At 45.3% G+C, this 17,835-nt stretch overlaps 1 protein-coding gene across 1 annotated transcript in view; it reads left to right on the top strand.

Moving 5' to 3' along the window:
* The window catches only part of NPHP4 (nephrocystin 4), a 115,767-nt gene that overhangs the window by 51,121 nt on the left and 46,811 nt on the right, over positions 1 to 17,835 (top strand). Inside the window, 2 exon segments of the mRNA NM_001135788.1 lie at positions 927 to 1,109; positions 7,327 to 7,465. Of these exon segments, the coding sequence (NP_001129260.1) occupies positions 927 to 1,109; positions 7,327 to 7,465 (322 nt within the window).

Raw genomic sequence — 17,835 nt, 5'->3', positions numbered from 1 at the left:
CAGGGTGACAGGTGTGGCTGCTGCCTCCTTGGGCTGGATAGTTTCAATGTGACTCTGGTCAGGACAGCTGTGCTCTGAAGCTGGAAAACACCTGCCTGGACTCTTGCCAAGTGCCCCATGGCCTCTTCCTGGGGTCCTGACGTGCTGCCTCCCAAGGAACCTGCGGCATCTGTCAGTCAGAGCTGGGGTCTCTGATGTTGCCTCCCCCAAGGCGGCAATCGCAAGTCTCACTGCCCAGCTGAGCACGGGTTCCAGGCCTGGAGTGTGACTTTATTCTTAATTCTTTCTGGGTGAATGGATGAAGGTGGTGCCATTAAAACTGCTGAGTTGAGCCCTGAAACCGGTTTCCTTAGTGTCCTCATTGCTTTCACTTGGTCAGTGATAGAGAAGGCGGAAGAAGGGACGGTGCAGAAAATTGGACCTGGCCAACTTCCCAGATCCATGGAGAGTCACGTATATGAAATGTACCATTCATTATGAGCAAAAGGTGGTTGGAGAAAATGTGTGCAAATAATACCAAATTGAACTTCCATGGGCATTCTTCATTATTTTCCAGTTTCCTGTCACTAACACCAAGTGTCATTCCTAGTATTTTCCTAATGGATGTGGGCAGATGTAGTCAAGATACAGCATGCTTATAGATCTGCACAAGAGCCTCGGGGGAACAGGAGGGATCAGAAGGATGGTGTTGGTCTTTAAAAGAAAAGCTGCTACTTCCTTGAGCCAGAAGAAAGATCAGTATAGGAAAGGGTACTGGTTAGGTTGGATGCTGCTTCCCTGCCCCCTGCCCCAAGCTTCCATGTTGCCCTCCTCCTGGTCTGGTTCCTTCTGTGTGATCCCTGCTTGGCTGCACTGCTCCCTAGTGACGTTTGCAGGGTTGGTTTGGTGGTAAGTCATGTACCAATGTGCCTCATTTCCCTTCTTAGGCAGCCTCGGTCACCTCTTTGTCCAGTGTGGCGTGTATGCACATAGTTCGCTGGGCTGTTTGGAACCCCTTGCTGGAATCCGGCTCTGGGAAGGTGATCTTACCTCTGCAGGGTGGGATCCGGCCCAACCCCTCACACTGTTTGGTCTATAAAGTAACCCCTGCCAGCATGAGCTCTGAAGAGGTAAGTTGTTCAGATACTTTATAAGTATGAATCTTTGCCTGTGAGCTTCCAGCAAGTTCACACATTTTCAAAACCAGAAGTTGACAGATATGTTTGTGGATATGTGATGAACAGAATTTTTTTCATGTCATGGACGTGCCCTTAAAGGACAAGCATGATTGCTGAGTCATAGTTGGCTGTGAACTCACTGAGGCAGGTTTTATCTCGGGGCTTAGGACATCCCCATTCACACATAAGTCTCAACAAGGTGGCCTGTGGGGCCTGTGGCTTTTATTTGTATGCACTGTGCAAACAGCATCTGCTTCTGTGCTATATGTGTCTTTTCAAAAAGGACTCTTGGAACCTTTTGCTATGGAGAATGAGCTTTGGTGGTACCAGGGTTGTGGTCAGTGCCTGGCAGTTGGTGTTGAGCCCGGTGCATCTCTGTGACTTGTTACTCTTGCCCACTGGCCCTTGGCTCCTTCCAGCTTTGCATGGAGGGCGGGCCACAGCAGGAGCTTTTAAAATCCATGTTTGGAATGAAGCTATCTCCAAAACCCCGGTGGAGAAGACCGGTAAACGGTGGCAGGGCCAGTTGAAGTGTGAGTGAGGGGTCACCTGCCAGGGAGCTGCAGGTACCCCGCGCAGGAAAGCACTGCTCTGGCTGGCCCATCCTGACGCCAGTGTCACGCAAGGGTGCTTGGTTCTCCCAGTTGCACTCCTGTACCACACTCTGCTGTTTCAGCAGTGTGGCTGGGAGCCGTCTACAGCTCAGTTGTCTCATTTTTCTCAGGTGAAAGGACCATCCCTGGTATTCCATGCATCATCCGTGTGCTGACTCTCGCCACAAATGTTATTTTCAATGTTATTTATGATGTGGGTGATGCTTTAGGGACCTGGATCAGGAACAGCTGATTGTGCAGCTTCCCTTCTTATAAGGATATCTCATTATGGGAGCACATTTTGCTGCCTTCCCCCATGGACTAGTCTGAGCCCTTATTATAAAACTGCCGTGAGAGATCCTGGAGCCATTGCCTCTGTCTTTCCCTCTCTGGATGTATATGTGTATGTATTTAAATATATATCTATTCTATTTAACTTTAGCCTTGTCATGCCACTACATCTCCTTCACTCCCTGAGTGTGTAAACTGCATTGGGGATGAGTATGGAAGGCTTGACTATCTTGAGGACACAAATATATCAAATTCTGCCATTATTCACAAGGAATATCACTTCTAATTGGGTTATCTCACCCTCAGCACTGCTGACATTTTGGGCCAGATAATTCTTTGCTGTGGGGGTTGTCCTGTGCATTGGAGGATGTTCGTTACCAGCCCTGGCCTCTGTCTGCTGGATGCCAGTAGCGTGCCCCCAACTATGATAGACTGAGTTGTCTGCAGACGTTGCCAAATGTCTCTCAAGGGCAAAATTGCCTCTAGTCGAGGATCACTATTCTAAAATACATAACTAATTAAAATAATGAACTAAAACTGGCCATAAACTTAATTCTGCTTCCTCCTCTGCTTCTTCCCATTGTGTCTTCTACAGCAGTGCCATGTCTGGGCAGGTAGTGTGGAGGCTTAGGGGCAGAGATGCCCCTGAGTGAGGTGCACCTTGTCTCTGCCCCTATGCCAGGTCATTCTGTGTCTTACTTACCCATTCAGTGAACTTTTACTGAGCACTTATACCCTTGGAAAAAGATCCCCGATCCTGTGAACTTACAGTTAAGGGGAATTGGCAGATACTAATCAGAGAAAAGTATAAATATTAGAAACATCCCATAATTTTTGGCTACGTAAATCTGGGGGTTTCTGTTATTATTTTGATGTTACTGTGAAGCTAAGTAGTACATTATGATTATGTTTTCTTTCTTAACTCCTGTATTTTTCCTTTGAGCAAATAATTGTCTTTTAAAAAAAATTTCTATCTCCAGAGGCAGCCACTTTCAACTCTTTGCTCTGACTTATGATATTTACTTTGTTTCCAAATATTATGCTTCTGCTATTTCTTAGGTTTATCAACTTTAGACATTATATATTGACTTCCAATAATGATAAATGAGAACTTGCTTGATACACTCCTGAGCTCTTTTAAGAAACTACTCTGTCCTCCCCCTGAGGGGTCTTGGCTTCAGGGACTGTTTGTTCCCAGAAGTGTGCAGCGCAGTGGGGTCTGGCTGGAGGATTGTAAAGTCCCAGACAGGTTTGGGGAGGCTATGGAGAGGGAGAGGCTTGGAAAGCAATCCCATAACATTAAGAAATGCTGGGTTAACCCTCAGGCTGCCTGAGTCTGACCCTGAACTACAGTTCCAAAGACCCTGAGAACTGACTGTGGCTAGGCCTCCAGCCCCGTTCCAGAGTTTCCCTGGGTGGATCACATGCAGGAGGGATCTGAAAAGCATGGCACAGGGGCTGACAATGCATAGAAGGCTGGTTGGAAACTGTGGCCTGAACCCATTGAGCTGATTCGTGACGAAACAAAAATATCACCATTCTCCACAGAATTTAAATGAGACTCACAGTCTCCTAACATAGTATTCAAAATGTCTGTGATATAATCTAAACATAATTGAGATGCAAAGAGGCAGGAAAATCTCAACTTTCAGAGAAAAGACACTCAACAGACACCAAAACATTCAATGTAAACACCAATCAAAAGAAAACAGGAAGGCAGCCCGGGTGGCTCAGCGGTTTAGCGCTGCCTTTGACCCAGGGTGTGATCCTGGAGCCCCGGGATTGAGTCCCACATCGGGCTTCCTGCATGGAGTCTGCTTCTCCCTCTGCCTGTGTCTCTGCCTCTCTCTCTGTGTGTGTGTCTCTCATGAATAAATAAATCTTTAAAAAAAAACGAAAACAAAAACCAAAAGAAAACAGGAGTGGCTGTATCAACACCAGACAGAGTGGACTTTGGAGCAAAGGAAATTTTCAGGAATTAAGAAGGATATGACATATGATAAAAAAGTCAATTAACCAAGAAGACATAGCAGTCCTAAAGGTGTGTGCATCCAGTATAGGCAGAGCTTCAAAATACATAAAGCAAAAAAACTAATTACTAGAAGTTAAAGGACAAATAGACAAACTCATAGTTATAGTTGGAGACTTTAACATCGCTCTAAGTAAACCAGGGAACATAGAGAAAATCACTGAGGACATGAAACAGCTAAAGGACATCATGAACCGTCTGGATCAACATGACGTCTACAGAACTCTGCACCCAACAGCAGCAGAACACATAGTCTTTTCTAGGGCACAGGGAACACTCAGCCAGACCACATCCTGGGCCATAAAACAAATCTTCATGATTTCTAAAGAATTGGAATTATATAGGGTACATTTTTCGGTCATAACAGAATTTAACCAGAAGTCGGTAGCAAAGATAAGATTAAAAAGTATAGGCATTTGAAAAGTAAATAATACATTTCTAAATAACCCATAGATCAAAGAGGAAGACTCAGGAGGAAATAGAGGATGTTTTGGACTGAACAAAAATGAAAATACATCAAAAGGTGGAGGATGCACTTGACATGTGCTTCCAGGGAAATTGATAGCATTAAGGGCTTGTGTTGGAACAGAAGAATGGTCTTCATTCAGTAATCTTATCTTCTACTTTTAGGAGCTTGAGAAAGAGAAACAGGGACGCCTGGGTGGCTCAGCAGTTAAGGGTCTGCCTTCAGCTCAGGGCATGATCCTGGAGTCCTGGGATCAAGTCCCACATCGGGCTGCCCGCATGGAGCCCGCTTCTCCCCCTGCCTGTGTCTCTGCCTCTCTCTCTTTGTGTCTCTCATGAATAAATAAATAAAATTAAAAAAAAGAAGAACAAAATAACCCTAAATCCAGCAGAAGAAACAGAACAGAACAAATAGAGAACGAAAACAGAGGAAATCAATGAAACCAAAAACTGAGGCTTTGGAAAGATCAATAAAATTGATAAATGTCTAGCAAGAACGACAACAGGAGAGGAGGACTCAAACTGCTGATGTTAGGAATGGAAGAAGGACCAGCACTACTGGCCCCACAGGCATCAAACAGACAGCAAAGGAACACTGTGAGCAATTCTGTGCCTGTAAACTTGGCAATTTCGATGAAATGGATCAGTTTATCTTAAATCAGAAATGATCAAAACTCACTCAGGATGATGTAGACAACCTGAGTAGTCCTATGACCATTATAGAAACTGAATTCATGACTAAAACACTGTTGAGAACATCCAGGCCTATTCACTGTGAATTCTACAGAATGACTTAAGGAAGAGACAGAAGAGTAGTTTAATACGGTCTCCCCCAGGAAATAGAAGGATGGGAACATCTCCTAATTCATGTAATGAGGCTTGTGCTGCCCTGATAATAAAACCAGAGACAGCATAAGAAGACCATGGACATGTGTCCTTCATGGACACAGTTGCAAAACAACCAACAAAATGCTAGCAAATAGAACCCAACAATGTGGAAGGAAGACTAGGCCATGACCAAGTGGGGGTTTATCCCAGAAATGCAAGAAATCAATAAATATAATTCACCATAGTAATAGCCTAAGGGAGATGAACTGTATGACACATGAAAGGCATTTGATAAGATTTATTTAACACTGACTTATGATAAAAACTGTGAGCATACTAACAGTAGAAGAGCAGTCCCTCTTCCTGCTTGGGGGGCATCCACACAAACCCATCAGTGAGCAGCCTATGGAGTGGTAAGAGTTTGGGTGCCCCCCCGCCCCAAGATCAGGAATAAGTGAGGGATGTGCACTCAGTGTTCAGCATCATACTCAAAGTCCTAGCCAGGGCGTTAAGGCAAGAAGACAAAATAAAAGACACATAGATTGGAAAGAGAGAAACAGAACTGTACTTACTTGCAGGCAGCATGATTGTGTGGAAAATCCCAAGGGATCTACAAAAACCTGCTAGAATGAATTAGTGACTTTATTGAGGTTGCAAGACACAATAGGAGATCAAGATAGAAAAATCAATCTTTTCTGTATATTAAGAAAGGGCAGTTGATGAACAAAATAAAAAAAAAACAGTATTACTTATCAAGGCCTTCCCACAGTAAGATAAATCTAACACAGTGTGTACAGGATCTGTCTGTTGTGAACTGTAGCATATTCCCTTTGGTGCATGTCACAGTTCTCGTGTGGTTACTCTTGGGTGAGATCACAGAGGACTCTAAGTAAATGGAGAGACACAGCATCTTTATGCATGGGAATATTCAGTGTGTTGAAGATAGAAATTCTCCCCTAATTCATGTACAGATAATGTAATTTTATTCAAAATTCCAGTAGGATTTTTTTTTTTTTTGGTCTACATGTAGAGAAACTGATCCTAAAATTTATACAGAAAGTCCCAGGAATTAGAAGAGTCCAAAGAACTGTGACGATAGCAGTGATGTTGGAGGAATCCTTCCCCACAGTGTGACACTTGGAGTAGAGCTGCGACAACCACTGTAAGGTGCTGTTGCTGCGGGATTGGCATATAAATTGGGAGCAGAGTACTCTAGAAGTAAACCATGGTGTCCTATAGGATTAAATATACACGTACCACGTGACCCAGCAATCCTGTTCCTAGAGATATGAAGACTTAGGTTCACATGGACACATGTACCCCGGTGTTTGTAACCACCCAAACTGAAAGGAGCCTAAATGTGCTTAAATGGATGAATAAACCATGCACATGGTACCATAGAATACTGCTCAGCAGGAAAAGGAACCAACTATTGATACGTACTACTTACTGGGATGAGTCTCATCAGCATTATGTGGAGTGTAAGAAGCTAGGCTTAATTATATATCCTTGGGTTCCGTGTCTGTGGCATTCTGGAGAGCCGAGGCTGCCATGACAGGAGCAGCTCAGAAACAGGGGGTTGAGGGAGTCAGACTGGGGCAACACGAGGGATTGTTTGGGTGATGGAGCCACGCTGCACCCCGACTCCGGTAGTGAGTACATGTGTTGAACAGAACTATATACCAACATTTAAAAGGTCAGTTTTGCATAGGTTTGTTTAAAAACGTGCAAAACTGGGGAAATGTAATTTCTCCTTGAGTAAGAGCCATTCTGTGCTAATGTGGTCTTCTGGGATTTCAATGCCACGGCTGATTGTTTCTGCTCAGAAAGTGACTTGATTATGATCTGAGAACACGGGGCTTCAGGAATCCCTGGTTTTATGTAGACTTTGGGGCTGGTTGCATTGTAATAGAAGGGCACCGATGAAAGGAGGCAGCTGCCATTGTTCTTGTTTTGATTGTAGGTGCAGCAAGTGGAGTCAGGGACTGTCCAGTTCCACTTCTCGCTGAGCCCTGAGGGACACCTGGACACACCCACGGGGCTGGTCCACAGCCCTGAGGCGGAGCGGCAGCCCTCCAGGAAGCCACCCACATCTCCTGCAAGTAAGTGTTTGCAGAGAACTGACTTTTTGAGCACATAGCATGACTTCCATCTGTTCTTAAGGAAAAATACTTAGTCCAGTACAATAACAATTATCAGATAATTGCTACAGATTGCTTTAATTGGAGTCAGTTGGTTGAGCTTTTGCTTAATACGGGGATGTAGAATTGGACAGTGACAGAGGGTGGCCAAGTGTGTTGTCACCTGTGTCTTGCAGCCCCCTGACTAGAGGCTTGTGGAAGGCTCTGCCAGTGACACCTAATGGGCACTTGGCATGGGAGTCCTATAGACGCAGCGTTGAGAGTAAGAGTTTGACCGAGAGCCATGGGCTGCCATCTCTGGGTGTTGTTGTTAACGTGCTGTACATTTGTTGTTTAGAAAAGGTGCTTTTTACTCCCTTGAAGCATTCCAAGAATGGGGTGTCTGATCTCAGCTGGCGACTTTGGGGAGAGTGAGGGCTACCCTCAGAGCAACATCTTCCTGGGGGCAGTGATGTGTCTGCATGTGTGCAGGTGGCGGAGCAGCGAACGTTGCTGTCAGCCTTGTGTCTGACTGGCCTAGCACCTGCTGGTCAGGGCCTCTTGGCTTCTGCCTCACCACCCCTAAGGACCATAAGGACCCCTAAGGACCCCTGTGCCAGCATCTGACTGAGAAGCCCATGGGTCAGGTCCCTGCAGGGCTGATGTCAGAGGGGTGTTGGTGAAGTTCACTTGGCAGGGCACTGAGCCTCAGGCACCTGAGGCTTCTAGAGACTGCTCCAGCTGGAAGAATGTTCTAGATATAGGAAGTTAGTCTCTTAGAAAGTTAGAAAGGTAGGGACTGAACTAATGTATAAGCCCACAGTGGGGAGCTTAATCCTATCCATCTTCCCCATGGGTGCTTCTCTGTCCCCAGGGAGGACTTACTGAGGTCCTGGCTGCTGGAGCGGAGGCACTAGTGGGTCTGGGACTCATTTGGGACTGATTTTTTCTGAGTTGAGAATCTAGTTAATGGAAGGTGGTATTGTTGAATTTAATTTACTGTTGGTGGAAGCAGTCCCCTTAGTTCTTTGGCCTGGACCTGGACATGCTGGCCACTGTCTTCATGATCTTCCAAGGTTTTCTGAGGTATCGGAACATATTCAGGTGCCAAACAATCCGTAGCTTTGGGACAAACCACATCATTGAGTATTTTCCTTCTTCTCAAAAAGGCAGTGCATTTGATGGTTTTAGTTGTTTTGATCTTTCAATTTTTGAATATTGTGCTTGTCACATTGCTCTTGGGATTGCTGTTTACCACCAGTGTGTCCGCTAATAACCACTCTTACCAGTGTAGCCCTGAAAACGTCCAGCACCACAGCCCCGAGGCTGTTGCCAGTATATCTGATGGAGTCCCTGCAGTGGTGGGCGGAAGACATGGATTTTCTCTCAGGGTTTGTTTAGAGTGTTTCCAGTTTTACTTAATAAAGTCGAATGCATTGAAGGCATAGAACATATCGCTTAAAAATACTAAACAAAGGGTACAATTTATTTCCCACTCATTCTCTCCTGTAAATCTAGCGTCTCTTCTTCCTTGACATATATTCTTAGTTACATTTAAAAAATAAAACAAGGGGTACCTAGGCAGCTCAGTCGGTTAAGCATCTGCCTTTGAGTCAGAGCATAATCCCAGGTCCTGGGATTGAGCCCCTCATTGGGCTTTCTGCTCAGTGGGGCGTCTGCTTCTCCCCCTGCCCCTCACCCTGCTTTTGCTCTCTCTCTTTCTGAAATAAATAAATAAATAAAATCTTTAAAAAAATAAAAATAAAAATACAACAAATAGTAAGCTCTGAGAAAGGTAAATATGAAAGATAGTATTCCAGATTACAAAAATAGGTAAATGTTATGATTAAATATTTTGGATTAAGCTACTCAAAAAGGACACTAGTGAAATGTAGTATGTGTAGTTCACCTGTGTCTGTGGAAATGCCAGAATAGATCATGTCCTTGGGGGACATGCCTGTACAGGTAGCTTTTATGGGGAAGATATACTGACTTTTCCTGGAAAGGAGTTTTCAAGGGTTAGTTTATGGTGCTGCTGTGGTGCTGGAAGCAAGCAGCTGGTTTGTTTGAAGACCTTCTAATCAAATTAATTCTAAACAATGATGGAATTGCCTTATCACTTGGCTGCTTGGGGCGAACACCGGCTGTACCCGCTGTGGCTCTGCGGTCTGCAGGCTTGGGTCTCATTTTCCCAATTGCCTTGACTGTTGTGAGCAGATCTGGGCTTTAAACCCAGTCTGCTGCTTGCTCTGCTTCCCAGAATTATGTTAATTTATTTTTATTTTTATTTTATTTTTAAGTTATTTTAAAAAGATTTTATTTATTTGAGAGGGAGAGAATAGGAGTGTGCAGTGCACCCATAAGTAGGCGGTGGGCAGAGGGAGAGAGAGAGAAGCAGACCCTCCGCTGAGCAGGGAGCCCGACTTGGAACTCAATCCCAGGACCCTGAGATCATGACCTGAACCAAAATCAAGAGTCAGACACTTAACTGAGCCAACCAGGTGCCCCAATTCTGGCTCAGTTTTGATTGAGTCATTTTATCCTAATTTGGGTTGTATTTTCCTGTTTATCTGCCATCAGTATTTTTTATTGGATTGCAGATATTGTGAATTTTCTTTGATTGAGAGTGCTAAATAGGTTTGTATTTGATGAATACTCTTGAGCTTTGGAAACAGTTTGATCCTTTGGGCTCTTGCCCTTAAGGGTTGTTAGGTGGGACCAGACCAGCTTTTAGTCCAGGGCTAATTATTCCCCACGACAAGACCCCTTTGTGTGCTCTGCCTGACATCTCCTGAATTATGAGGTTTGCCAGTTTGGCCTGTCTGTGCAGTAAGTCTATTTCTGCCCCATGTAAGCACTGGGGACTGTTCCAATGGCTCTGGCCCCAGCATTGGGTACTTTCCTGACCAGTCACCTACTGAATTCTAGAGGGGAGCCTCTGTAAATGACCAGAGCTCTCTTTCTGTGCACCTTGTCTTGTCTGGCACTTGGCCCTGCAAATGGGAGCTTCCTCGGTCTTCTTGGACATTCAGCTCTGTTTTCTCCACTGGGGGCCCCTGGTGCCCCGTCTCCCTGTACTGTGGCCCACAGACTCATTAGCTGCTGAGAGTTGGGGCGGTTTCAGGGCCCACTTCTTTTGTTTCCTGTCCCTGAGGATCACTGTCCTTTGTTGCCTGAATTCTAATGTCTTGAGGCCAGTTGTTTCATATATTTTGTCCCTTTAAAAAAATTTGTTTCATGGGGCGGTCAGTCTGGTCCCTATTTGCTTACTCTACGTTGGTGGGAGACAGATGTCTTTGCCTGATGTCGGTGGGCTGCTGAGATCCTCCACCCAGGCCTGATGGTCTAGTGGTTTTGAAAGTTTTCCTGGCTGCTCTGTGCTACTGTGATTCACCAGCTATGTTGTGTGTTTTCATGACTTCTGAGTTGGGCTCATGCTCTATGCTGCAGTGTAGTCCCTCGTGCACTGCATTTATTTTACTTTGAAATAGATTCTTTTTTTTTTTTAATTAAAAAATTACATGGTCAAGAATAGCCAAGGCAATTTTGAAGTAGAAAAGAGGCTTCAGTTTTCCTAATTGGCAGATTTATAGTTATAGTAACTAGAACAGTGTGGCATCGGGGCAGAAATGGACAGATAAGAAGACAGAGTGTGATGACTGGACACATTATAGATAAGTGTATTACTTTACTCTTATTGTTGTAACAAATTACCATAAATGTAAAATGGCTTAAAATAGCATGAGCTTGCTGTCCCACAGTTCTGGAGGTCAGAAGTCCAAAAGGGGTCTCACAGGCTAAGGTAGAGGTTTTGGTGGGGCTGGTTCCTTCCGGAGACTCCAGGGCAGGCTCCACCTCCTTGCCTTTCCAGCCTCTAGTAGCCTTTGGCTCATTCTCTTCTCTTCGAAGTCAGCAGTGCAGTTTCCAAATCTCCCTCTGACTCTGATCCTCCTGGCTCCCTGGCACTTACCAGGACCGCTATGACTGCTGTGATAGCATTGGGCCCACCTGAACATCTAGGATGGTCTCTCCGATCAGCAGCCATGATTACCGGCAGTGCAACATCACATTGCCAGGCTCTGGGGGTTAGGATGTGGGTATTTCTGGGGTAGGAAACATCGTTCTGCTTACCACCAGGAATAGGGATGGACCAGTCACTTAACAGTGCAGGAATGCTTATCCATAAGGAACATATAAAATTAGATCCTAATTTCATATCTTGTGCAAAAATAAATTGTAGGTGGATTATGAAATAAAACTTTAGAAATTTTAGAAAACTCTAGAATTAGAAGATTAGAAAGAAGAAAGGTTACAGAAATAGCTGTTCCAAATCAATAAGAAATAACGGTAACAGGAAAGAAAAATGGGCAAAACACATGAATAGGGGATTTCTATGGAAGAAGCCAGAGGGGCCCGTAAGCATGAGACAGGGCTCAGTATCAGTCGTGATCAGAGAAATGCACAATAAAATGAGGAATCATCTCATACTTCACAACTGGAGAAATGTAGCTGCCTCATATACAAGGTTCATGAGGATGCTCATGGGGAAGAAGGGTCTTACCACGCAAGCAGGAACGCTATATGGACAGCTGCTTTGAAGAGCAATTTCATAATATTTAGTTCATACCCTGCTACTCAGAAGTGCTGTTTCTAGACACCTGTTGTTGAGAGCAGCTGGTTCCTGGGTACATGGTGGCCTGCTCACTCCTCCCCCTGGGGGTGGATAAACGAGCTGGTATGTTTGTATGACCAGATGCCGTATAGCAGTCAGAATGAACCAAGAAGGTCTTTACATGTCCTCAGGGGTGAATCTTCAAGACCATGTGAGGAGTGAGGACAAGTTCTGGAAGGAAGTGTACAACGTGGCGGCTTTCAGTAACTTTGAGAACAGTTGCATGTGTCATTGACTGGTGCATGTGTGCTAATTGGATGACCCCGGACCCCTTGCTGACTGTCTCTCTTCCTCAATTTTTTCAGCTGTAAAATGGGATGCAACAAAGAACTGAATAGGAAAGAATAAAACTTGAAAAGCCTTCGAAAAAAAATTAGAGGATATTTTTGTGACTTTGGGGTTAGGAAAGCTTTCTTTTCTTTTTCTTTCTTTCTTTCCTTTCTTTCTTTCTTTCTTTCTTTCTTTCTTTCTTTCTTTCTTTCTTTCTTTCTTTCTTCTTTTTAAATATTTTATTTATTTATTTTAGAGAGAGAGAGTGAGAGAGCACATTTGCATGATCCAGGGAGGGCAGAGGGAGAGAGACAAGCAGACTCCCCACTGAGCACTGAGCCCTGCTTGGGACTGGATCTCAACCCCGAGATCATGACCTGAGTTGAAACCAAAAGTCAGACACTCAGCTGACTGAGCCACCTAGGAAAGCTTTCTTAAACAAGCTAGACAATGCATAAACAAAGAAGACTAAGAAATAGGATTATATTAAAATATAAAACTTTTGTAAGAGAGAAAACTCCACAAACAAGTCGATAGACAAACCTTAAATTGAAAGACAGTTACAGTGCCTACAACCATGAGAAGTTAATTGAAGGAATTAGAATATCAGAAAGAAGCAATATTATAGGAAGAGCTCCTGCAGATCAGTAAGAAGGAAACAACTGGAAAGAAACACAGACATGGTCCACCAGAGGTTGTAGGGAGGATTGAGTGGGCAAACATCTGTGGATGCGCTCAGGATGGCCTGGCACTGGGCACGCTTCACGGCTGCCGCTGTCATCTCTGGCTGGCACCATCGCTGGGCAGTGCCACCTGCTCATTCCCCTTTTAGCCGTTGGCCCAGTGAAACAAGATGGTCCCCAGGGCAGGTGCAAATGCAGCACATCTCCATGGAGAGTTTGACCCCAGAGTCTTCAGTGGACACATACCAGTGCCCATGACACCATCCAGGGAAGTGGGTCCTCATTGGGCCCCGCACATTCAGTGTTAACTCTGTTTCTACCATTATTTTTGTTTGTTTCTATCATTTTACATTAGCCAGAAATTAAGGCAACACTTACTAAGATAGGGTTTGCTTAGTGGCTCTCTTTCTCTCCTCCCTCCCTCATCCATTCTGCAAATCCTTACTGGGACTCTGTGATGTGCCAGGTACTTTTTAGGCTCCTGTTCTCACAGAGCTTATGCTTTAATTTAATTTATTAGTTAATTTTGATTTTATTTATTAGAGAGAGAGAGAGAGAGAGAGCATGTATACCCACCAGCATGGGGAGCAGCGAGCAGAGGGAGAAGCACACTCTCCCCTGAGCAGGGAGCCTGATGTGGGATTTGATCCCAGGACCCTGGGACCATCACCCGAGTGGAAGGCAGATAGATGCTTAACTGACTGAGCCACCCAGGCACCTAAAAGATTGATTTTAAAAAGAGACAATAAAAAACTACCAAATATTTTAGGTAGCAAAAAGAATAGTGTAGCACCCTGGTGCGGGATGTAGATACTGGGGAAGCCATGCATATCTGGGGCAGGGAGTACATGGGAATTCTCTGTACTTTCTGTTCAATATTGCTATGAATATAATAAAACTACCCTAAAAATAAAGTCTATTTAAGAAAAGAAACAGAGGGAATGACTTTTAGGAAGCTTTATAATCATGTCTGTCTTGATTTGATTAACCTGTGTTCAGGATTTCTGTCTCATCTCCATAATTGAGCTGCATCTGTGGCAGAGGTCAGCTGACTTTAAGGCCAGATAGTAAATATTTTAGGCTTTGTGGGCCGGATGCCCTGTTGTAGCTCCTCATCTCCAGTGCTGTGTAGTGGAAACCATATGAATGAGCTTGGCTGTGTTACAATAAAAGCTTACTCACAAACACAGGTTGTGGGTGGAATTTGATGAGTGGGCCATCACCTGCAGATCGCTCATCTATAGCTTTCTGTTTTGTCATGTCTTTATCAGGCTTTGGTATTTGGAGTGCTCGTTTTGCAAAATGAGTGCGTAGCTAGGGCTCTCTAGAGAAACAGAACCAGTGGGCCATCCATGTAGGAAGAGATTTATTATAAGAAATTGGCTCACACCATCAGTGGAGGCTGAGAAGAGGCCCAGGAAAGCTGCTGGGGAATTAGTCCAAATCCAGAGGCCTGAGAGTGGGGGAAAGCCACCATGCAGGTTCCAGTCTGGGTCTGAAGGCCTGCGGAGCAGGAGCATGGAGGGAAGGAGATGTGCATCCCCCATTGACAGGCAGGAACGCCCAGTTCTTCCTTCCTCCCCTCTGGTGTTCCTCAAGCCCTCAACACATGAGATGATGCCCACCCACACGGGGGCAGGGTTGGGGGGGGCAGAGCGCGTCACTCAGGGGGAGTATTCAAATAGGAATTTCATCTGGAATCATCTTCACAGACACGCTCAGAATGATGGTTGGCCACCTGTCTGGGCCCCTGTGATTCATCTAGTCTACCTGACACATAAAATTAATCATCAGTGGTTTAGTGCCGCCTTCAGCCCAGGGCCTGATCCTGGAGACCTGGGATCGAGTCCCACGTTGGGCTGCCTGCATGGAGCCTGCTTCTCCCTCTGCCTGTGTCTCTGCCTCTCTCCCTGTGTTTCTCATGAATAAATAAATAAAATCTTAAAAAAAATTAATCATCACAGTGAGTTAGGATGCTTTCTCTCTTTTTCTGGGCTTTAAAATAATTTCAACAAAAGGCAAGACTTGTTTCTTGAAGGTTTGGTAAAACTTGTCTATAAAACCATCAGGAACTCAGTGCCTTTGGGAAGGATTTTCTGATCATGCCAACCTTGAAAACAACGAAGTTATTGAGTAGCAACTTGGTTTATTCCAGAACGGCAGAGGAATTACAAAAGGAGATGTGGAGGGATCCCTGGGTGGCGCAGTGGTTTAGCGCCTGCCTTTGGCCCAGGGCGTGATCCTGGAGACCCAGGATCAAATCCCACGTCAGGCTCCCGGTGCATGGAGCCTGCTTCTCCCTCTGCCTATGTCTCTGCCTCTCTCTCTCTCTCTCTCTCTCTGTGACTATCATAAATAAATAAAAATTAAAAAAAAAAAAAGGAGATGTGCAGACCATGGTGAACCAATAGGCCAGTTGAGAGACCAGAGAGCAAGGGTCCACTAATAGAGGGGATAGAGGGAAGGAGGAGGCTGGAAGGGATGGTTTTGAACAGGAGTTCGTGAGGAAAAGAGAACTCCATGTGGCGGCTTCTCATTGGTTCTGGGTCCCTGCTGGTACCCAGATGGGACCCGGTGGGGGATGGCACCTGCTGACCCTCCACTCCTTCTCCCAGCTCAGTGGGGTTTCCTTAGCTCGTTTTCACCACCTTCGAGTTTCTTTTTTTTAAGGTTTTTTATTTATTCATGAGAGATCGAGAGAGAGAGAGAGAGAGAGAGAGAGAAGCAGAGACACAGGCAGAGGGAGAAGCAGGCTCCATGTAGGGAGCCCGACGTGGGACTTGATCCCGGGGCTCCAGGATCACACCCTGGGCTGAAGGCAGGTGCCAAATAGCTGAGCCACCCAGGGATCCCCTACCTTCAAGTTTTTATTATGGTTATGGCTCTATTTAGGTTTTCTATCTCAGCTCAGGTTAACTTTGGGGATATATATAGTCTATAGATGAATGGATCCTGGGATAAACTTGTATGTAATGTAAATATCCTAATTTCTATCTCTGTGTGGATTCCTTTGCCATTCCTGGTCTCCTGGTGAGTGTCTCCTTCTCTTGGGCAGATTCATCAGAGGTGTTTACCTTTTATCTTCTGTAGGGAGTCGGCTCTTGCATACCTTCATTAATTCCTGTGCTGTTTTGAAGTTTCTAATTGTGTCTTTAATTTTAATGTAATTAATTATAATTTAATTTTATATGCTTTTGCCTTTATTAATCCCTTCTTTTTTTTTAAAGTTTTAAAGAAGTTGAATGCTTAGCTTATTTTCATTTGCCTTTTTAAAAAAATTTTATTTATTTATTCATGACACAGAGAGAGAAAGACAGAGACATAGGCAGAGGGAGAAGCAGACTCCCTGTGGAGAGCTCAATGCGGGACTCGATCCCAGGACCCTGGGATCCCAACCTGAGCCAAAGGCAGCTCAACCATGGAGTTACTGTCCCTCCATTTGTCTGTTTAATAAAACATTTCAGGTCCTGTGGTTTCTTTCCAAGTACTTCTTTGACTCTATTTCTGACATATTGATCTACAGTGTTCTTATTTTCTAAATTATTGGTTTCAATTTCTATTTTCCTTTGACCTTGAATTTAGAAGTTTAGAAAAAATAGTCTTGCATTGAAATACCCAGAGTAAACTGCTCATGTTTGGAGCCCGGCGCAGGCATCTCCCAGGCATAGTGTGCTCTTCCACAACTCTCTGATCTTGGGACACCTGTTGTTTATTCCATACTGTTGTGTGTCTCCTCCTTCCTCTGTTGCCCTCAGAATGAATCAGTCCAGTTTGCCATGGTGACACATAATCCCCAGATCTCACCGCTTTAAAACAAAAGGCTTTTATTTCCTGTTCTTGCTCCACATCCCCTGCAGGTTGGTAACAACTCTGTCTTTCGTGGTCACAGATGGCCGGCGTAGTCTGAGTTCTGCTGGCCATAGCACCACGAGGAAAGGGACCTGTCGGAGGTACCTGCCCCACAGTCAGTTGCTGTGGCATGGAAGTGACACACAGGACCCCTCCCAGCTCCTGGCTGAGAGTGAGCCGGGTGGCTCCATCTAGTGGCAAGTGCCCTAATTTGTGCCCTGATGGTGAAGAGGTGCAGATCTTTGGTGTGGGCACTTGTCCAACCCTGAGCACTGTCCTAGGAGCATCTCACGAATGGGGGCTGTGTGTACTCCTCTTTCTATTGCCCACCGGGGTCCTGGGCCAGGAAAGCACTGGGCACATGTTTGCAGAGCTGATGTGAGGCTGGCTGTGTCCTGGCACTCGGGTTCTGTCTCTCTGTCTGCCTTCCACACCCGGTCCCCTTACCATCCAGCTCTCCCATTGTTAGCTTCCTTCCAGGAAGGGTTTCTCCCCATAGCGACCCCAGGAGCTCTGAGGTCACCCTGGGGCTTAGGAAGCCCAGCAGAGAGAAGTCCTGTTCAGGTGTTCCATGAACGTCTTGAGATGGAGCCCCTTCACGCTGCTGTGTCCCCCACCATTCCTCGTGTGGTTAAGAGCTGGGAGGGTGCTTCTCCAACTGGAGGCCATTGCTGCTGCTCTCGGGAGAGAGTGTGGAGTCAGGGCATGGAGCTAGCAGATGTGTCAGCCGTGGATTGAGTGCCTGACCTCGGGACTCCCAAGTCCAAGGTCATCCCTGGCACTCTGCTGCTTCTGTGTGTGGTGGCACCCAGGCTTGGCAGCTGCTCCTGCATCTTGAGATGCTCAAACGGGCAGATACCAACACTTCATGCCCCTCC

The sequence above is a fragment of the Canis lupus genome, chromosome 5, assembly GCF_011100685.1.
Source record: "Canis lupus familiaris isolate Mischka breed German Shepherd chromosome 5, alternate assembly UU_Cfam_GSD_1.0, whole genome shotgun sequence".
In the NCBI taxonomy this organism is placed as follows: domain Eukaryota; kingdom Metazoa; phylum Chordata; class Mammalia; order Carnivora; family Canidae; genus Canis; species Canis lupus.
This window is presented reverse-complemented; position numbering and strand designations above follow the sequence as displayed.